Source organism: Dermochelys coriacea, chromosome 7 (assembly GCF_009764565.3).
Source record: "Dermochelys coriacea isolate rDerCor1 chromosome 7, rDerCor1.pri.v4, whole genome shotgun sequence".
Taxonomy (NCBI): domain Eukaryota; kingdom Metazoa; phylum Chordata; order Testudines; family Dermochelyidae; genus Dermochelys; species Dermochelys coriacea.
The window spans coordinates 64,380,022-64,403,448 of NC_050074.1; the positions used below are offsets into that span (position 1 = coordinate 64,380,022).

The following is a 23,427-nucleotide window of genomic DNA, read 5'->3' on the forward strand; positions in this document are numbered from 1 at the left end:
GTTAAATATTAATGAAAACTGCTCAAGTTATTTTGTTTCTCCATAGGATAGTGATTATAAATATTTTTAAACAATCCAATTTTACATACATTATATTCACAGTTCTTGTTAATTTCTTTTTTAAATAACTAATCTACAAAATGTAACAGCAAAGTATCACAGTCCAAAAAGTCACTCCAGAATAAAGCCTGTTTAGGTGGCATTATGGTTACATTTGTACTGCAGCCAGTGAACAAACATTGAAGCTGAGATAGTTTAGCTTAAATGTTGGATTATATAGTGGATGTTTTTTTTCCACAGTAAATTCATCTGCTCTGTATGTGTCTGATTCACTGATATTTCTCTAATGATAATAGTGCCACGGTATGTTTTATCTTGGTGTTTTACATCTCTGCAAAAGTACAAAGCCTAAAATTAACTTGCGCAATGGGACCCTACCTTTCTTTTCCTGCAGGGCCTTTTTTATCTTCAATAGCTCATCCTTTCATCCAGTTGTATCAAATGTTAATTTGAAATTGAGAGAGTTGCTAAATCGCTTAGAACATCAAATGCCTGGGTGAATACATACTGCAGCACAGATATGAAACATCACAATTTTGTCTGATGGCTATTAAGCTTGTTGGCCACTTTGTGAAACCGCTGATACAATTGATTTCACTGTAGGCAGCTTTTCAAATGCTTTTTGTAAGTTATCATATTAAATACATTCATTAGTTTTCTTTTGTTTTGGTTATCACTGTACCTTTATGAGTGGAGTCCCAGCAACGTAAAGAAATAAGCAAACAATAACATTTAAAACATTTTTACAGAAATTAACTGGCAACAAGAAGTTGATACACTGTAGACATGAGCCTGAGCTGCAGAGTTTGTACCCTGATCTGAACTCACCTAAAGTGCAGGTATGCTCAGAGCTGGGAGTTTGATTCTATCTGTTGCTGAAACATGGGCCATCAGCAAAATTGTGCTATGGACCCAAACTTTGCCACATTTCAAGGAGTGTTTGGCTCAGATAAAGTTTGGTTCAGGCCCAACTCCAGTAGTTTTAAACAAGAACTCAGTTAAATATAGTAGATGAGTGAGTTTAGAATATGATGCACTGTTTAGACACCCTGCATTAAAATACTCAGAAACCTGGCAAAAGAAGAGGATTTTCCAAGGTTGAACTCCATGAGTCCGCAAGTGCTGATTGATAATATGCAACATGAAGCAAAGCAGAATTGCACATTTTGCAACCTATAAGAAATTGCCACTATGAGCATCTTATCTGCACGCCCTTTGTTTTACACTAATGTTCACTACCCTATTGTCATAGAAAGTTACCAATGCATGGTTTTGGTTGTTTTGGACCTTAAATTTACCGGTGCTTAAGATGATTGTTAGGAAGGTCTTTGCTGTATATGGTAATACAATGATGAATAGTTCAGAAAGAATGTAAATTCTACAAAAATATGACTTTCAGCTTTGAAAATAAATGTTTCAGTTTATTAAGAGCTGGTGTCAATGCTGAACAAAATACATAGTCTCCAGTAAAGAAACATGTTGGTGAACTGTTCTTTTTTTCTTCTTTTTTGATTTATTAAAATACAAGTTGGATCTTGTATTTTTTAATATATTATTTATCTCCCTTGGTTACATTTCCTCATAATTGTGACCATCATTCTCCTCAAAGATGAGAGATAGCAAATGTTTTTAGGAGTCTGGCCACATATGCAGCTGTTTTAAGGGGGGAAAAAAAACTTGACAATGAAAAAAAGAAAAATATATTTTCTTTCTAATAAATAAAAATAATTTAAAATGCTAGAGGCTATACATGACTATTTTTGATTATGTTCATTTATAAATGAAATAGTTTCCAAAATACATGGAAGCAATATTAAAGGCAGACAAACAAAGATCTGTCTACTTTAGTTTTCCATAACATTCGCCCTTCATAACTTTTCCACCAGTGGGTCGGCATGTAAGAGGAATAAATGTCACATCACCATTCATGAAGTTTGTCAGGCTTTTAAAAAAATAGTTCTGGCCTCCTGTGAGTCAACATTCATCTTCAACTTCTCTGATTGGTGGTATCAAGCTGCTTGTAGATTTATACTGATTGATGTGATTGGCCATGTGAGTGCTCATGGGCTTGATTTGAATGTTTCTGGGATAGGCATTATCCGGCTCATCTGTAAACCATTTCTTTTCTGCTAAAGAGCAAAATGGATAGAGACAGAACAAGGAGGGAAAATGAGAAGTTTAATTAGTGCAGTGCAAAAAGCAGTCAGTAAAGTTCATAGACGAAAGGCAATCAATAGAGGGTAACATTGAATAATTGCTAGCAGCAGAGTGTGGTAGATTAATACACCTGAGAACACATATTATAAAAGGAGGAGGAGATGTTTACAGGGTTGGTAGTAAAGGATTAAAGAAAACTGGCAGTTTGCTGGGTTGTTTGAATGTACAAGATTTTTAAAGTATGCTAAGCTATTATCAGAAATAAAAAGGATGAAATTAGAAGCTGGGAGCATGATGTGGTTAGTGCTGGGATACTCTCCTAAGGTTTGGGAGATTTGTTTGGTTCACGGAAGTACCTGAAAATTCTGATTTCTCTGAACCATTTGAACCTCATGGGTCTGCACAACTGGCACATACAAGCCCACGATTTCTCGCACTTCTGCTTCCAGCCCTTACTAGAAATTCAGTAATTTCTGGATGAATCTGAAGAACCATGTTAATGATGTGGGAAATATTTCAGATCCTTCCTTGGGGTTTGGCACTAGAATATAAAGAGGTTCAAAGTGGGGATTGGGTACGTTCCTGGATGTAATGGCCAATGTTTTGATATTGTCAACCCGGCTGCTTGAGTGCTGCTGAACTATCCCATTATATATAGATACAGATGGTTCAGATGACTGGACCAGGTGCCAGCCCCAATATTACATTAGTCTGAATGGATTGTTAATGGTGAATGGTAGCATGGCAGATGAAGCGGGGGAACCAACAGGCAAAGAATGCGAAGAGAAATGGGGAGGCTTTTCCTTTCTCTGTGTTCAGTATCCATTTGCGTGAATATAGTAACAATTTTAGAGTTGAAATTTGAGGGAGTGGGGGAATATTGAGAGACCAAAAAAGTGCAGTTTGCTGTTTACTTGCATAAGACTTCGATGTCTCCGCTGTGGTAGATCCACCCCTTGCACTGTTCAGCTGTGAATAAAACTTGTTAAAAGTCCTGTATGAGAAAATCCTAAATATAACTAGACTTTTTCCTTAAATTGTTTATAGAGCAGAGCTGCTAATGTCACTTCTTAATTACAGGGAAGTATTTTTGTGTGATACCTCTGCCTTCCCCTGAAATAAATGAGGGGATCGGCTCTTGGGATGGAATTTAGTTACAGCATATTTGGGTGGTGTTATGTATTCTTGTTTCTTATGTTGATAGTGGGCTTACATTTATGTGGCCTTTTCCTCCCAAAGGGGATTCCCCCAGACTTCACTGCCAGAGTATATTATATAAACTAACACTTTGCTCATCATGGAAATGCAGCCTGGACTGGAACGTGGTGGCTGTTTAAAAAAAAAAAAAAAAAAAGCACAGGAACAGAGTTCAGGAGAGGAAGCAGAAATGACGCTATTCAAATGGAACAGCAGGAATTAAGGATAACATTTTCAAACATGGATGTCTAAATTTAGGTGCCTAAATAGGTGGGCAGACTTCCCGAAGTGCTGAGCACCCAATGGATACAGCTTTTGGGTACCTGTCAGTAGACATCCATCCATGTCTGAAATTTTTTTTCTAGTGGATTTGATGCTTGTGTATTCTTTTAGAGCTTTTAATTAAAACCTTAAACGATTATAAAAGTAGTTATTAATACCCTGCCATTGAAGGCAAGTCAAGGCTAATATATTTTTTCTCCTGTCATCATAGATCCTTTTAAAAGTCATACTCATTGCAGATCAGGGTGCTTATTCCCTTCCCCAGTAAAGTTGTCTGAGTCTGAACAATGTTCAATCGCCCCCCTTACCTATTATAATTAAGCTCCCTTTGATTTGAACAGATTGAACGATAGGAATTCATAATGTTACATCCTGCACAGTGAAGCTAACTGATTAAGTGCTTTAAATTATTCTTCCTGACAGAATGATAAAGTTACAATCTGTTCTGAAATGATCTACAGCTTGCCAGACTCCTACCGCTTCTTTCTACATTCATTTATCTTTTTGTCAAGCAGTATTTTTTTTAAAAAAAAGCTTCAATTCCATAGATCTTTTAAAGTCATCAGAACATTTGAATTATTAATGAGACTTTAAGGAAAAGCCTGATGTGGGCTGGTTTACGAAAGGGTGTAGGGAAAAAAATCTGGGAATGTGTACACATCAAAATAATTTCAGCTCCATTTAAAAAACCATTTAGTTCAAGTGTGACACATGAACCATTATGCATTTGTGGAAACCAATTTTGTGTGATCTACGATTAAACTAACCTTTCAGAGAGGTGTAAAGTGTGATGGTTATCATGTTTTAAAAGCCTTGCAAGATCTCACAAACAATTTCAAACTAACAGTTTTCAAATGGTTTGTGTTTAAAATGATTTTGAGGCAAGTTAAGCATTGTGTACTTTTATCTGACTTTTTTGCATACTGCTCACAAAGAGAACTTGGTGAAAGTTATTTCAATCGCCTGGTGTCAGAAGGAGGAAATGGTGGTGGTGTGAAGGATGAGGATGAACTGTGTCCCCTCTCCTTCCAGTAGCAGATGAAAAGCTTTTCCATCTACCCAGCTTTCCCTGAAATTTGCAACAGCTAAACTAGGTAATTTCTAATATATTAGTCTTCACAGTACAATTCATGTTGACCTTTAAAAGTACAGACACTGTCAATTCCCTTTTGCATTCATTCTGTATATGAAATATAGAAAACTACATGTACATTCCTTTTTTTTTGCTTTTTAATTCCATCACTCCTTAATGCTGAAACTCTGACCCTTGCATGGTCCTCTCTTGTTTCAGGTGCTGGGACTCATCAGCTCCTTACCTTTTATGTCTTTGCTGCTCAGATCATCTTCCTTCTCTGACCACATTATGGCTGGACTGCCTTAAAAGTCACCTTCTCTTTCCTTCAGAACCAGGTTCAAGCTCTCCTCAGCCTTATCTTCAGGCCTCTGTACTATTCTGCTCTCATCTCATCCTATACCCTCTCTCAGTCATTATATTCTTTTCTTTGATTTCTCTCAGTTTTGGCTTCACAATCACTTTGTGGTTGGAAGAGCCTCCTGCTCTCCCTAAATGACACACCCTGCCTTTCCTTAAATCCATCCATAAAATCCTCTCCTTTCAGAAGTCTTCATATATTGAGTTCTCCACCAATGATGTGGCACCTCTTGGCACTTGAACATTTGTCCATGTGTCACATTTGTCTAAGTGAGAGCCTTGGGGCGGCAGGGAATGATTTTGTAGGTCCTGTTTAAAGAACCCTGTATGCTCTATGAATTCAGGCCAAAACAGCACTGTGTTGGACAATGTCTTGTGGCATGGCACAGAAAGGATTTACCTCTGCTATGAAATGCTAGTTTTTTTTTTTAAAAGGGCTACCAGCACCTGTAAAGGAAACAGCCACTTACAAAGGGTCCATGTAATATGCAGAAAAGGGCAATAAGAAGTCAGAAATGTGTTGCAAGCCCTCAGTTCAGCAAGGTGATAGCTCTAAGTCTGTGAGTAATCCCAGTGAAGGCAAAAGGGCTATTTTCATGTTCCCAAGGACCTTGAAATAGCTATTTCTGGAGTCTAATGATCAAAATACAAATTTTTTTTATTAATAATGAAATTTAGCTACATAAAACACATTAAACATTTCCCACAGTTGCTGCACGGGGGGGGGAGGGAGTGTCTGAGACCAGTACTGCATGGCTCAGAGCAAATGCTGCCTCTATAAGGGAGACCATTTTATTGTGACAAAAGACTGAAGATAGCTTTACTTTTAGCTGTAGCATAGAACTGGTGACAGCCCTTACATTTGGTTCAGATAAAGCACCTTCAGGTCTCATCCAAAGCTATCAGAACCCTTTGGCTCTGCTCAGGTGGGCTGGCAGTTTCATAAGACCAGGCTTTCGCATGGTATTTTTTCCATTTGTGCCTCTGGCATTGGCCTGAAGAACCTTTATAATAGTGTAAGGCTAACAAAAGTGGGGAGGAAGGCTGGGTTAGTGATTAAAGTACAGGACTGAGTTCAGTTCTCACCATAGACTTCCTGTGTAACCTTGGGCAAGTCAATTATTCTTCCTTGTCTCACAGTTCCATATGGGGATGTTCTTTAGGTGTGTGTTGAGTGTCAAATCTAGCTAGACATCTGCGTATATGGCCCTTTATCTGAGCGCCTCAGATTTAATAACAGTTGCCATACAAAACCAAGTCCCATGGCCTGTAGTAGTGAGCGTTTCGAAGGGAGGCCTAAAGTTCCCTAATACACATTATAGTGCAGGGTGGGTGTCTTCTTGCCCTACCTAGTGATCAGCTTGCTATAGAAACATGAGCAACTATGGTCTTTTTAATTTTGAAGAAAAATAATACAATTACTTTCTGATTTTGGTTACGGATTGGTATTCAGATCAGGTCTGTTGCTTCACACCAGTCACCCAGAGACTAACTTTTATTGTTGTTCCTGAGTGTCCTTTGGCTGGGACATGGGTTTTATTAAAGACACTGAACACCACACTCACCTGCAAGATGTATGTACCTGTGTAAAAGGAATTTTCAGTGATAAAAGTTTTCACTAATGTTTCTGGGAGTCATATAAAAGAAAATGCTGTAACACAGCAGCTGAGCATCCTGGCCCATTGCCAGTCTTACAGAATATGTTGTGTATGTGGAGCGGAACGTGTGCAATCTCACTACATCAGTAGCTTGGGGGGGGGGTCGACTGGGGAAACAGCCCCTGATGCCACCTCCAATAAAATACACTGCAGACACTGATATTTGGATGTTGATGCTGTCAAGTATAGAACTTTTATGTTCCTTTACAATGCCTGCTGACCCACTTTTCAGTCTCCAGGGAGTGCAGAATAGCCCCTTAGCACACAGCAGGTTCTACAGCTTGGCGGCTCCCCCCCCCAAAGCCAAATCCAAATACGCTTCAGAATGTCTCACTTCCCTCCCTTGTAGTATAGTGAGGAACATGCTACTGCTCTGGCAGCTGGCCAGGGAGGTAGATGTCCCAGAATCCCCAGCTGGCAAAACATGGAATACCTCAGAATTCTTATTATTGTGGCACTGCAAGGGCACGTCCACTTAGGGGCGCTTCCTGCTTCCTTTGCTCAGGCCCATTAAAAAAAATCATCTGCCATGGAAAAGTGATGCTTCCTGGAGACCACCACCAAACCCAGGCCAGGGAAAGGGGAAGCAGACCCTCTGGAAGACTACAAAGGTAGGTGGAAGGGAAGTGTGTGTGTGTGGGGGGGGGGGGTGTCTGTGCATTAGGTTTCTTAGGATGCTTGAGATCAATAGATTTCCCCCAAATGAGCCAGTAGGTTTGGGGTTGATGCCATCTGCTTCAAATTGACCCTGAAAGATGTGCTTCAAGTGTGTTACATGAATGGACCCATTCAGGATTCATCCATATTTAGTTAGCATATGGTTTCAGGGACGGGCAATGATGATTGTGGTTATGTTGGCGTGTTCATTTTTAGTTGTGAAAGTGCTAATCCCTAACTCCATGAGCATGCCTTCAGAAGACTCCATCCCCAGAGGTGAGGCAAGGAAGATACTGTACAGTCATAGGGGGTAATTCAGAGCATACTCTTGTTGCAAGCTGTGGTTTGGAGCTAATGTCTTAAAGCAAAATATTTTCTCGGCTGATACAGAAAGAGCATAACAAAAAGGTAACAATATAGGCAGCCTACTTAAAATTAAATTGTGGTGTTGGACAATCTTGCATGCAATTGCTTCTGAACTAGGAAATATTAGAAGTTTCCCCACCCAGCAAGGATTGTTAGTTTGGCAGGGGAGTATTTTATGATAATCAATTTGCAGCTCGGTGAAACTGCTCTCATTATTTGTCAACTTTTTTGACTGGTTCTAATACAGCTTTCCTTGCAAATATACTACAAGGTTTGAAGGACTCCACTAATGGTTGAATAGATGATACACATACATATCTGTAAAAATAATCATGTGTTTGGGAGCAAATGTGTTTAATTCCCTCTGGTGTTAATGGCAGCTTTGCCTTTACAGGGAAGGCAAGGTTGGGCCTGCTGACTTCAGGGGGAGTTGAGGCCTGCTCAACCAGTGTCAGGATCTTGGCCCTTTGTCTGTCAGCCTAATGGTTGCACATTGGTACCTAATAATTACTTTTTTATAGCATGATACAAGTTATTCAGACTCCAGTTGGCAATGCAGAATAGGAAGGAAATCTCAGTTTTTGCAAGGTAGTGGTATAATCAGGGGTGAAAGTAAAATTTCTCTCTTACTGGTACCAGGAAAGGGGCAGCTTTGGCCCCCCTGGAAGGGGCTGGGCTGGGGGGGGAGCAGTGTTGCCCACCTGCACCACCAGCGGTGACGTAAAGGGCCTGGGTAACTGCTCCTTCCTCCCCCCCCCCACCGCTGGCAGCCTGGGTGGAGGGCAGGGATGTTAAAGCGCTGCCATGGAAGCGGGGTCTTTAAGCAGGGTCTTTTTGCTGTGGCAGAGCTGTAACGTTGCTGCCCCTTTTGTGCCCCCCCCGGCAGCGGCCCTGCTAGCAGGGACCCCCACAGTGCTTTAAAGTCAGCGGTATGGGCTGGTACAGGCAACCACTTTTTACCAGTACACCATACTGGCCCGTACCGCTTTACTTTCACCCCTGGGTATAATGGATGGGACACTTTGGTGGGCTTATGTGCCTAACTTGCTATGGAGGAAAGAGAGGGTACAGCAAAAACTACGAAATTTACAGAAAGCACCTAAACAAGCTCAATATCTGAACCATGGAAAGGCCAGTTACCATAGAAACCTGAGAGTTTCATGTAATTGTTCCTGTAGGAATACAACTCCCTCTTGTATTGAAACTCTGGTTAAAGAAAAAGCCAGACACAACATTGCAATCTTCCACCTTTTATACAATTTTTCACTTTTGGGGTGGAGCAGAGTACTTTAAACCAAACATTTTTATGTCTATATTCTGGGACAAATTCATTTAATGCTGCCATAACTCATCTTAAATAAATGGAGTTATGCTGTCTTACAGCAATAGTTAATGTGGTCCTTATATTTGTAAAAGAAAACAATGAATTTACCAGGAGTAGCAGTTAGAAATGGAGGGTGACAGCAATTCTTGACTTTGGGTAGTTCTAGATCTCTGGGGTGATGGAAAATTTCCATAGTGTCATTGAAAATGTTATAAAATATTTTTGAGGCTAGAGAGCCCCAATCTGATTTAAACACTCCCTATTTGTCATATTCAAAGGACAACAGTCTCTGTTGTCCACTGTAAAAAAAATCCTCATAGTTTCCTATATATGATTCAACCTGCTTGTATATTGACAGCACTAAAAATCTATTTGGCCCAATCCTCAAGTCCTTTTTCACGCCTCCTGCCTTAGGCAAAATTCCCATGGAGAATTAGTCCTTAGCAAGGCCATGGAGGATCTCTTATTTAGTGTCTCATTTTCTGCTCTGTTCCCAAAGTGGACAAATTGGTTCTCTAATTGTCTATTGCTTTCTGTCTGACAGAAATGATCATATTTGAAAAACAGTACTTGCATAATTGTGCATGCATAGAAGTCTATGACAACTGATTCCATATTAACTCCCTAGTCAATGAGATGAAATGGTAACAGAAAAGCATGTGAAAGCTGCTAACAAATAAAATGTTCATGAACTTGGTTAAAGGGAGAGAAGTAGAATGGAAATGAGGATTTGGCAAGTTAAAATGATGTCTGCAATAGGTAAACATTTTTACTGTGCAGGTACATAGATGGTTAGTAGTGGACACGTGCAATTAAAAGGCAAGCAGATGAGAGGATAAAAATAAAATAGGGTTGAGCAACAGCAGCAGCAGCAGCCAGTTTTACTTTTGATTTAGGGAAAAAAAGCAAAAGAATTAAAAAAATAAACCAATAACTGAATAAAGTTTGTCATTTTTTTTTAATTCCACAAGTTTTCACAAGGACAACGTTATAGAAGGAAACCCACAGCAGTTGCTAGGTCATGCAGAACCATTAATTGTCATACCTTGGCCCATTCTATTCATCCTTGTTGCACTTTAGAAAGAGAAGTAAGCTATGTAAGTTTTTACAATGCTTTTAAACTGTCAAATTTCCTGTTGAGCACTTTAACTGGCACAGCCTTGTAGTTATGAGTGTTCTTAGGGCAAAACTTCATAACTATTTTTGAAGAATACCTGAATTTGTCTTCATATACAAGGATTTTTGGGATGGGGGACAAACATAATTTGAAACACCTTCCCCTTATCGGACTTGCAGCTGCATTTGATTACACACACACAATAATTTCTCATTCCAATCATTATTCTTAATGCTGCACTGTGGGTAGCCCCATACCAGGTTTTGTCAGTAAAAGTGCTTGACTTCATTGTTGAGTCACACAGCAAGCAAAGCTCCAAAATTACCATGCTTGGGAGAAGAGAGGGGAAAAAACAGCACTAACCATAAAAATACCTCTTGCTGTTTGGCAGCTACAATGCTACTCCTCCTCTTGCATATGTTTCCTAGAGTCACACCTTCTGTGCTGGGCAGCCAGTCACAAATCAAGTAGGTGATATGATTTCATGGCATCGTTTTCCCCAGAGCATTTAAAACAGGTTTGAAAAATACATTTTTGTGGCTTTCTATATTAATTTTCTGCCACAACTTTAGCTTAGCTAACCGAATAACTGGTAAGCAATCCAAATTCTGGCAAGTGCGGGGAAGGTGAGGCAGCTGCACTGCAGGTATTACAGTACTCCTCCATTATTGTGGTTAGGAGCAGCCTAGCACACAGCATTTTTCCTTCTGCTCCACGCTAGTCCATGAGTAGCCACTACTGGGTTTGGGAATACATATAGGTTAATGTGTGGGACATGCTCCATTACACACCCTTTCACAGCTACTTATGCTGAAGGCCCACAGCGAAGCTCCTTCTCCCCTGTACTCCTCCAAAAGCATTGCTGGCATGCACCCTTCACAAACCAGAACACAGTCTAGGATTTCCTCCTATTAATTAGGACGTTTAATGAAGGGTCTATACCAAACTTGACAAAGTTAAACTATCATCAGGAAGTAAAGTCTGATGCTTAGGGGATGATACTGAAAAATACTTTCTTCTCTGTACATAAGGTGAATTAGTTACCTTTTCAAAAAGTACCGGGAAAGCAGTTTTTAATGACTTGCATCCAAGAAACATATGGCTTTTCATCCCAAATGTCAACGAAAATGTAGCTACTCATGTGGCAGTATAAATAGAAAGAATAATAATTTAACATGCTATTAGACACTTTTTTTTTAAACTTAGAGTTTTACAACTCCATGCCTGGAAAATTTCAGCATTAAAGGGAGATGATGTTCTTTCTAAAAGGACAGTATAACGTCCTTATACAAGTCTCTGATGCTGTTACTTTGGTATACAGCAGGTGCTTAATAATCTATACAAATGGTGAAAGCCTTATGCTATTTCAGCAAAACAATCAGTAGTTTGGTTTTTTCAATGGGTAAGCCTTCCAAGCTTCAAATAAAGATACTAACTTCTTGTGTATGTTTTAACAAAAACCCCAATACAGCAACACTTCTGCATTAAGTAACTTTCTTTGTGTAACTCTGACATCAAGTGTTCATGCTAAACACATTCTATCTTCTGATATGTAGAGTAGTTGCTACGGTGAGTTATTTATGTTTTTGGCATGCGTATGGGTTTAGGTTTTTCCCCCCTTAGCATCATAAATAACTTTTGGTCCGTCTGCTTTGTTGCTGTTGTGCTTCAGGGTTTTATGGTGGTGAAATAAAAATGATAATCACATGCACACTGTCATAGTTATGTAAAATATGAGCACAAAAAAGGAGGGAGAAGAACTCCATAGGAAAACAGGGAAACACCAACTGGGAGGAAAGGGTGGCAGATGCAAGTTTCACACACGGTAGGGATGGGTACACTTATCAAAGTCTATCTTCTTGCACATACTTCTGTTTTTCCCGGGAGTCCCGAGTCTTGGTGCGGTTCTGTCGGTTTGCTGTCGATGGGATAGAATGAACCGATGAGCTCTTTTTGCTGGAGGAGTACGAAGAATGGGAGGAATGAGAGAGACTGGCCCGGGACTGGCCAGCATTGTGGTCAAATTGCATCAAACAGAAGATCAAGTCTGTGGGCACAAGCTCAAACTCATAGGGTGGGTTTGTGATAACATAGCTGGAAAAGCAAAAAAGAAAGTGGCTTTAGATTTGCATTAAAATCTCTTGTCTGAAATTTTGCACTTCTACCTCCGTAGTTGTCATACATATTTAGCTTGTATAACAACCTGGCAAGTTACTCCCAGACCACCCATAGTCAGGCTGCCACAATCAGTGGAGGCTTCTGAGCCAAATATTCTCCACATGGTCCCCTCACCTTTGGAACTCATTCTACCACCTTGGTGATACATTGGTCACTTTTGTGGGGGAGTCTAAAGTCCTCAAGAACCAGCAGTAATGCACTAGCAAAAACATTTAAATAATTTCTGAAGTGAGGGCATTACACCTGTGGCCATGGTGGTCTATTTAAGTACTGTCAAGGAGCACTAGAGGAAAAAAAGATGTTCTTTTACAATGAATGTGTATGGAAAAATAAATTAATAAACACTGCCGTAAGGCTAAACATTGTCTCCGTGATCTGTCGGTGCATTTATAAATGCAAGAAAATAACCAATTAACCTGAAGCATCACAACGTCAAACAACTCTGTGCAAGGCAAGGGTAGCTTACAAACTCTCTCAATGAAATTCTGCATGCATGTGGTGCTCACTGACTTCACAAGGCAGGCCCCACGCTGTATCCAAGAGCAGAATTATGTTTTCTTCTTTTACTTCACTGATAATTGTAGACTGACGCCTTACTCAGTCCACAATTATTCAGTAAGCATTTTATGTAAGTAAATGGAAATTTTTTGCTTAAGTAAGAAATCATTAAAAAATGATCAAGAATGCCACAATTTGGCCCTACCATTTTTTTTTGTCCAAGTGAATTTAGTGCTTATGAAAGATCTGGCTTGGCAGTCTTGGAGACTGAAGTATTTTGCTTATCCACAGAAGAGCTAGCAATCAATCAGTAAAGTGACAATCAGAGTTTCACTGCACTGCTCTATCCAAGATGTCCCAAGTCTAAACTTGGAGGAAACACCTCAGAGGGTGCTTGTTTGCCTTACCCATTCAGTGGTGAGTCTTTCTGCAGCATTTGTGAATGTACAGATTAGGGCCAGTTACAGTGCGGTTTGTGTGATGTGGTTATCGTTTAGTAAAATAAAACCCTCTACTCATAGAAGCTTAGCAAACTGATGGCCAAAGTGAATATGGTCCTCTTTGATGCATACACTGGCCCAGATCCTGCTCCCACTGAAACCCATGGAAATGTTGTCTTTGACGACTTCTGTGCAATGAAATACATTGATCCATTAACTGAAGGAAATCATGAGACAATGCAACTAGCCAAAATAGAAACCGATGGGAAAGTTTTACTGAGGATGTCAGCTATGCCATATGATATGGCTCTGAGAACAGTGCTTCTCACAGTCTGAGCCCCATCACAGAGAAAACTGTGGCCACTAAGTACAGAAGAGGTTAAATGTATGTAATAAAGCAGGTTAGAACATCATCAGGACTATATTAAGGACACTAATTTACTGCTGATTAAATGTAGCAAACAATAAAGTCTCCCCAACCCCCTGCAATTGTAAGTAGAATATGTTGGGTTATCATAAAAGAGACTAAGTAAGGATGCAATTAAAGATATGGTGCTGTCTGAGCATTTAAATTGCCACGTCATTAGAAGAGCTCAAAAGCGTGTATCTTTCACCAACAGAAATTGGGCCAATAAAAGATATTTCCTCACCCACCTTGTCTGTGTAACCACCATGGCTACACTGCCACTTCATTTTTGTCAACTTAAAAAAGACAAAACAATATTCTATGGTATGGCTTGAATTGGTTAGAGTTCCACTAAGGCTCACCAAAGAATTGGAAAAGGTATGCATGTCACAGTGATACAGAAAGTGGTTGGGGAATGGAGAAAATTGTTTAAACACCATTTGTGCCCTGTACAAGGCATCTTGGATTGTCCACAGTAGGAAGAATAAAGTACAATCAGCAAGAGAAGTAAAAGTCTAGACATACCGTTTAGTGCATTGGCTAGGTGTGCTTAGATGTGCATCTCTCAATCGGTAAATTCCAAAACAAAGCATATTGTATGTTTTCAGTGCTTTACAAAACAGATCTCCATAACAACCACCATCCTAGGAGACAAAACAAAGTGTGTGTGTGGGGGGGGGGAGTATTTTCAGTCTGTTTCACACCTTGGCACAGAATCACAATTTGTTGTTGACCTGTCACAGCTGAGAAACAATTAGTCAAGAAAATTCCTAATCTAAATGTTGAATTGCAAAACTGCGTATGTATAGGATATTATTGTCCAGTGATTTTATTTGATGGAAACTTGCGATCAGTGACTGACTCTGATTTTAACTAGAAGAATAAGGTTTGGGGACAGAGAATAGATGTTCTATCATTTGAGAGAAACATGGTCTCAACAAAATGATTATTAAGAACATGTGGTGTTTTTTGCTCCGATTTTGGTAGTATGCATGTTGTGAAAGAGAATCAGTATGGAGAGCAGTATGGTGCTGCTTTAGAACCTTGCAAAAAGCATAATTTGTAGATGATGGAGATGAAGGGGGAAATTTTCCCACAAGTTCTGGTTTGAAATACTGAATTACTGAAATACTGAATTGGCTCTAATAAAATAGTTGCCCTTTAAGTAATCCATTGGATTATCATGAGTTAACAATTAAGCTTCATTTGGGTAGATATAATTCATTGACTCTTAGACATGGATGGGGCAGATTTCAGATACTGCCTGGCTTAGCTCCACTGATACACTCCAGCTGAAGTTCAAGCTCAGTACGATATTGAGAATTGGTATTAATTCTTTTCAGTTTGCTTGTCTACACTTTGAGAGCTATGAGTGAAGAGTGCTAGTTAAGGAGTAGCAGCCGTGTTAGTCTGTATTCGCAAAAAGAAAAGGAGTACTTGTTAGTCTCTAAGGTGCCACAAGTACTCCTTTTCTTTTTGCTAGTTAAGGGTAGCTATATGGAGTCAGGATAAACAACAGAGCCTCCAAAGACCTAACTCGGTGTTTTCCTGGTATCTTGCATTAGAATTCTAATTGCACTTCTAATACATGTAGGGTGAGTTTAAGTAATTAGTATACCCATTCTACAGATAAGTTCACTGATTGTTGAAGACAGTGGCAGAGCTTGGAACAGAACTCCTGTGAATAAAGACCCTGTTTATAACAGTGTACAGTGACTTAGACAATCCAGAATTCTGTTGCATCACATGACACAATATTGACTACAGCTAAAATATTCATATTAAAATTCTTGCATGGGATGTGTATTTAGTAAAATTACAGTACAGTTATGATGTCAAATTCATTCAATTTTGTCAAATAGCCATGGATCCCAGTGTCTTGGAACTCTCAGAATATAACAACATATCAATTGACATACTGCATCAGACCAGTGGTCTGTCTTGTCCAATAGCCTATCTCGAGCACTTCCAAGGGAGGTGTATGGTGGGTAGTGATAGAATAACTTGACAATAGCAAAAGTTCCTAATTCATCAATTAGTGTCTGTTTTATGCCCTGAAGTGTAAGTGTTTATATCCTTTCTAAAAAGTAATCTTAATCTTATCTAATGTAACCTTCCTGGGGATGTTAGCTTAATGTAGAGCTGGAGCTGCAACAATATTTGTAGTTACTGATTGAAAGATGTTCTCTAGTATTTGAAAATAAAATATGTTTAGGTTACTTAATTTAATGGCCAACTTTAGCTGAATGTTGCAGCATTTGGTCAAAGGCATGATCCCCACTTTCAAACATTTGACCATTAAATCACAGGAGTGGAAGAGACCTCGAGAGGTCTTCTAGTCCAGTTCCCTGCATTCAAAGCTGGAATAAGTATTATCTAGACCATCCCTGACAGGTGTTTGTCTAACCTGCTCTTAAAAAAATCTCCAATGAAAGAGATTCCACAACCTCCCTAGGCAATTCTACCCTGACAGAAAGTTTTTCCTAATGTCCAACATAAACTGCCCTTGCTGCAATTTGAGCCCATTACTTCATGTCATATCCTCACAGGTTAAAGAGAACACATTTTCTGCCTCCTCCTTGTAACACCCTTTTATGTACTTAAAAACTGTTATCATGTCTCCCCCTACCCCCCAAGTCTTCTCCTCTCCAGACTAAAAGAACCTAATGTTTTCAATCTTCCTTATAGGTCATGTTTTCTAGACCTTAAGTCTTTTTTGTTGCTCTTCTCTGGACTTTCTCCAATTTGATCACATCTTTCCTTTGCCTAGTAGCTCTAGTTATTTTATTAAATGTTCAAGAAGAATTATTACTTTGACCAACTGAATGAAAGTTTCAGACAGTTGGCCAATGCAACAGTATGACTATGACCCACATACTAGTGGGGCTTATTCACTCAACAGTGAAATGTAGTCAGCTCAGAGGTGGAACACAACAGCCATTTTTAGGGCAGTAACTCCAGAATTTGTATAAGGGAAATTGCAGAAATAACTTTAATTGTTATTTTATGGGTATTCAGGGTAGGCTGAAATTAACTACCCAAGTATCAACACTTTGGCAGGCAAATGCTGTTTTACTTGCCTAACTGTTAATCTGAGCATTCAAATTAAGGATGTGTTAATCCTATTGAGATGATTGAGTTTAAAACCTTTTTTTCATCCTCCTCTGACTTTTGCAGTAAATGATGGGTGATTGGCTGTGTGTGTGTAATTTTGTAGCCTGTCCATTGATTTAAGATTGCGTTTACTAGTTCTGTTCATGGAGAAGAGAGTTCTGTGTTACATGAAAATCACAGAAAATCTGATTGATTTACAATGAAGGTCAATCCTGTAACACCATGAATGGTGAAATGGATGCTTTGGAAAAGCATGAGCAAGATTTACAAGGTATGGCAATTCGGTTTGGTTCAAATACATGTCTCTCTATGTCTAGATGCTTTTTACATTTTGGGTACTGGGATGGGAAAATCAGAAAAAGAGTTTCTCACATGATTTTTAGCATGTATGGATTTCAGATAGGTTGGAAACTACACAATATAATCTTCCTTGCTGAATATTCAAGCTGATGTTTATGGTCTTAGCAAAACCGGGAAGTTCAGGGGCACACAAATTAAAAAAAGCCTATCAAATCAACACAAAGATTCAGGTTTAGCTCATCTTTAGAAATAGGATTTGGAGTAAGCCCTTATTTTATCCAAACAGTCTCACCCATCCCTTTGGACACTGTGAGGAAGTACAGGTTTGTTTTTTTTAATGGGACTGGTTCTATGAAGCAATGTTAGTGTCTTTCTGAAAAAAAATTAGCAGAGTGGATCTGGAGGATCCAGCAACTGAAGGGACCTGAGGAACTCCTTACAGAAATTATTTCTTTTATATTGTCATTTCTGGTTTCAGCCTGCATAGCCTATAGAGCCGCTTCTTAATCAGGGTAGGGGCAGTTTGGTACTTAGAGCAGCAACGTATCACCAGATCTGCCCAAAATTTCAAGTGGACTCCATGGCTTTCAGGGGAGAAATTAAAAAAGAGGAACACCATGTTCATTGTTATGGAAACGTTTTTTTAAAAATTCAGCAGATGATGAAAGAGTTACAGAACGGCTGTCTTGATATTACTTTTCTTTTATGATCTTACCCCTAGGTCTGCAAATGGCCCATCATACAAAGCCAACTGAGCAACTCGACACCTGTCTCTGTTTGCAAGTGTCTGGGGCGTGCTGTAGCCTCCTCTCAGTGCATTCTCTTCAGCAATCAGCGCTTCCAGCTCTGGTGTGGCTCCTCCTGTTACCAACGTCCGTATCAGTGTGAGGATATTGTCATTGAAGTATGTCTGCAGAGATAAAAGAAAGCTCTTTAAGCAAACACCATTAAAGTCACAACTGAAGACATCCAAATTACAACTTTTCTGGGGTTCTGCTGTTTAAAGTTCTTGGCTGTCTCTTCAAATAATTTTACATAGAAAATGAAAAGACAGCAGCCTCCAATTACTCTATATTCTTCTATCCCATTAGGCTCCTACACTAGATCCTGCCTTTTAAACACCAGTTCAGGCTGATTTTTATTAAAGAACAAAAATTTGAATGATTTATGTTTCCTATAATTGGTGTTAGTAGTGATGCAATGACTCCTTTCTTTCTCATTGCCTTCATGTCTAATAACAGGCTTTAGGACATGTAATTGTAAAATTCAGACCACATTTAAAGTTTACATGGGCTAGATTGCCTTTTTATACTTGTCACCAATTCATTGGGGAGCTGCCTTTGTGCTGCAAATGTCATTACTTATTACTGTGGCTGGACTCTCGCAGTCTAACCGACGTATTGCACTAAACATCTTATTACGAGACTTGACAGTGTTCAGACATAAGCATGTATCAATTAAACATTTTGAGTTCATTCCAGATAAATGTATGATGAGTTTGGGATCCTGGTGGTCCTTTTAAAAAACTCTAGGGTATAGGGTAAGTGTGGTTTATTAGGGAAGATTTACTCCACTCTGACATTTTGCCAGCATCTGTAGCATTGTCTGTCAGGCAAACAATGGACATTTTAAATATTAATTTAATGGCAGATGAATGACTTTCAAGTTTATTTAAAAGTATACTGGTCTAGTTCAAAGATACTCAGTTAAATATCTACACTATACAGTGTGTGCTGACAACATGCACTGTTTAAAAACAGAATACACACAAAATGACCACCACCAAAAATCAGCCACTATTACTTCCAATCCTACTGATATCTAGTGTTTTTAGAAGACTTGCACATCATGAAGCAGATTAGGAGAAAAAGATTCATATAAATCTCTTGGGGGCAAAGGACCTGCCTTATTGCCTACTGTGGCAGTTAGACCAGATGACTATTAATACTTAGTCCTCAAATTGTACTTTTCATCCACAGATCTCAGTGCTCACTACAAAGACAGGGAAGCATCACTATTTACATTTCACTGATGAGGAAACAGAAATGCATAGAGGTGAAGTGACTTGTCTTAGATCACACAGCAGGTCAGAGAGTAGAGCTAGCTTCCAGACCAGTGCTTTATCCTCATTACCTTCAGCATTGGACTCTCATAATCTCAGTTTTATTGTTCAGATGTGACCACCATGAAAATTTTTTCATTTCAATAGTGAGTTGTGATTGCTATGAAAGCTTCATTTTCATGACTGTTTTATACAAAGACATGTTGTCTAAATTTCAAAAAAAATCCAGTCTAGATAAATACAATGTATTTAGTGGAACAAAACAACCAAAATTGTCCTTTTATATACTCCTAGACAATTATTACTGTGTTTTGCCTATCGTATGCATCTATTTACCTGATTGATCAGAATTGCCCCTAAATGTGATATTTGTTTACTAATCTAAGGGGAAGTGGAGCAGGTAATTAAACGTTTAAAAATTGGAAGCAATGAAGGAGGAAAAGAACATTTTATGATCACTTCCAAGGGGGTATGATTACCAGTAATCAGAAGCAAAGGAGAATATCGGGTGGGAAATCCTGAATGATTGATAGTATTTGATACGTTATGACTTAATTGGTGGGATAATTAGAGAGTACAGCTTGTTCAGGAAGGAAAGTCAGGGAAGAGGTGTTGCATTATACATCAAGAATACATTCACTTCTGATGTCCAGAAGGAGGTGAGAGGCAGACCAAAGTGTGTGGGGAAAACAAGCATGACATGGGCCTATGATAGATCACCAGCACAAGAGGTGGATGAGGCATTTCTGGAGCAAACAACAGTAATTTCCAACACACGAGACCGGGTAGTAATGGGGGGACTTTAACTACCCAGACATCTGTGGGAAAAGTAAGATGCCAGTAAGTTCTTGAAATGTGCTGGGGACAACTTCTTGCTTCAGAAGTAACCAAGTGGGCATCCACTTTAGACTTGATTCTGACTAGGAAGAAATTGGTTGCAAATCTGAAAGTTGAAGACAAATTTGGGTGAAAGTGACCAGAGCATAAGGACAACTGTCTTTGGACTAACTGCTAGCTAAGGTCCCAAGGGAAGAAAATGTAAGAGAAAAAGGAGTTGAGGAGAGCAGGCAGTTTTTATTAATGGCAAATGCTCCAGGTGTGAAGGAAGAGACCAACATATTTCCATCAGGATCTCTATAATGACCTAAAAAGGAATCCTACAAAAAGTGTAAATACGGACAGTTTGCTAAGGCTGGTTACAAAAGAATAGCACAAGCATGTAAGGACAAAAGCACATAATGAATTACATCTACCAAGGGACAAATACAAAGACCAAGAAAAGTGTAGGTCCACTACTTAAAGAGTGCTAATAACTAAAGACTGAGATGTTTAATGCTTATTTTGCTTCAATCATTACTATAAAGTGTAATGGTGACCTTAACAGCAAGGAGGAAGACTCACAATCCAAAATAGGGAAAGAACAGGTTAAAGAACATTTAAATTGGCAGGGCTTGATTAAATTCACCCTAGGATACTTATAAAACTAGCTGAGGTAATCTTGGAACCATTAGCAACTCATGGAAGGACACATGAGGTCCTAGAAGACTGGAGAAGGGCAAATATGCACCTATCTTTTAAAAAAAAGGGACTGGGGGAATTATAGACCAAACTTTGATACCTGGAAAGATATTGGAGCACAATCAGTTTGTAAGCACTTAGAGGATAATAGGGTTATAAGGCATAGCCAGCATGATTTTGTTAAGAACAAAACATGCCAAATCAACCAGTTTTCCATCTTTGACAGGGTTACTGCCCTAGTGAATGCAGGGAAGCAGTAGACATGATAGCTCTTGATTTTATTAAGGCCTTTGCCATGATCCAACATAACAGTCTCATAAGCAAATGTGGTCTAGATTAAGGTGGGTGCAGAACTGGTTCACACACCAAGAGTAGTTATCAAGGGTTTGCTGTCAAATTGGGGGGTGGGGGTGGAGGTCTGTCCTGGATGTGGAACTAGTCAATATTTTCATGAATTACTTGGATAATAAAGTGGTCATTATACTGATTAAAATCTGCAGATGACACCAACCTGGAAGGAGTTGCAAGCAATTTGGAGGACAGGATTAAAGTCTCCAATTTGTCAAGGTCATTGTTGACTTCTGTCTGAAATCAACAAGATGACGTTCAGACGAGTCCTAAAATTAGGAAGGAAAAAAAAATGCACAACTACAAAATAGGGAATAATTGCCTATGGTAGTACTGCTGAAAAGGATCTGGGGGGTTATAGTGGATCACAAATCGACTATGATCCAACAATGTGATGCAACTCCCTAAAAGAATAATATAGTTCTAGGAGAGTCACATGTAAGATACGGGAGGTATTAGTTCCACTCTACTTGGCACTGGTGAAGTCTCAGCTGCAGTACTGTGTCCAGTTCTAGGCAAACTGGAGCGCGTCCAGAGGATAGCTACAGGAATGATACAAGGGCGACAAAGCTGGACTTTTCAGGAAAGGATTAACTGGGCATATTTAATTTTGAGACAGGAAGACCGTGGGGGAGGAGGAACTGATAACATCAGGTGGAGAATACAACACTCACTTCACTAAAGAACTCATGTTAAACTGTGAAACAATGGCAAAAGAATACATTGTCTTGCACCTGTCACAAATGTTTCCAAGTAATAGGCCTTATTCTGATCCCAGGAGCAAGCCAATGGGACTCAATGGATTTACAGTGATGTAAAATTGATCCAGTTCAGAGGGGAATTAGGCCTGCTGTCACAGGACAATGGTCTCCCACTGCTAGACAAATGTCATGGCAAAGCTAAAGACATTTATTTGGAAAGCAGACAACATTTATCTTGGAACAATAGTTTACTTTGGGTTTCACACCATGACTGATGTGGATGTTATCATTTAGAGATGAGTGCAGTTTTTGTTCGTGCTGCCATTGCTGAATAAAAATATTCTAATTTTGAGAATGGATGCCTGACGTGCAAGCAGAAAACATCCTAGGTGAACAGGAGTCTAGCATGCCTTCTGGATGGTTAGAGAGAGATTGTTAACACTGCCTAAGCTTGCATGCTCTCAACTCCCATGAGACTCAGGCCCTCCTTCAAACCTTTCCACTATGGAGATGGGGAGCCTGCTGCACCTCATGGGTTAAAAAAAAAATCTGGCCTCGCTGATCTCCATTTCCTTCAATACACATAATGTGAGAGTGATGTGCTCAGTCTGAGGGCGGATACAAGGCCTGGATATGCCAGTACTTGTATGGGAACAATGTGTTGAATGAGTGCTGTAGCATTAAAACTAACAGGCTACTTTTCAGTAGCCAATGCAAATTCCTTTTGTTAATTGTATAATCATCACTGAAAAACACTTCTCTGCTGCTGTTACTAACTGTATCCCACATTGGATATCGTGATTACCAGTATTATACATGCATTGGCTACAGTGCTGAGTAATGGGAATGCATTATAGACGCTACACCATAGGTAATTGACAAGCAAATGGATATCTGAGCTAGCAGTGCCACCTAGCCCATGCAACTGAATTCTGTTGCAGCTGTTTTTGAGTGTAAGTGTTCTGAGACTACTTCAAAAATGGTTGAACAAACTGGAAAGCATAATTACCAAAGCTTATGTTTCGCAGTTAATGCTGTCAAGCCTTTTAAACTAATTGGTCTTTTACAGAAAATTTAACTGAAAATGAACGCATCTTTTAATAACATTGCTTTAACTTTAATGACATTTTGCCTTTCGTTTATAACTACTCTAAAATTGTCATTTTCCATGTCATAGCTGCCATTTTTTTATGTTTGCTACTTCAACGGAAAAAATACAATAGTTATTTCGCCTCTATTTCAGGCAGATATTTTAACTTGCTTGTTTTTCCTTACATGATGCATTTGTTTCAAGTGAATGCATATCCAGATATGGGGAATTACAGAGCTAAACGCATTAACTAAATCCTGAACAGGCCCTGGGGAGAGGTCCAAAGCAAAGGTGAAAGAACAATCTTTTATATTGTATTACATTTTAAAAATACCTCCCAAACTATTAAGGGATATTGTGAATCCTCTGGGTAAGGGGATGTTTTATTACCTGTTAATCCTTCTGAACAGCAGGATACAAAAATAGAAAAGTCTTATGTTTCAAAATGTCCATCTCATAAGTTAAAACATTTCCTTTTCTGAATAAATGAGATTGTAAAGGACCTTAGGGGTTCTACTGCAA

At 39.2% G+C, this 23,427-nt stretch overlaps 1 protein-coding gene across 1 annotated transcript in view; it reads right to left on the bottom strand.

Moving 5' to 3' along the window:
- Positions 1 to 2,032: 2,032 nt before the first annotated feature.
- KCNMA1 (potassium calcium-activated channel subfamily M alpha 1) overlaps positions 2,033 to 23,427 on the bottom strand; it is an 827,350-nt gene continuing 805,955 nt past the window's right edge. The window contains 4 exon segments of the mRNA XM_038409287.2: positions 2,033 to 2,189; positions 12,120 to 12,344; positions 14,298 to 14,416; positions 17,902 to 18,096. Of these exon segments, the coding sequence (XP_038265215.1) occupies positions 2,165 to 2,189; positions 12,120 to 12,344; positions 14,298 to 14,416; positions 17,902 to 18,096 (564 nt within the window). The 3' untranslated portion in view covers positions 2,033 to 2,164.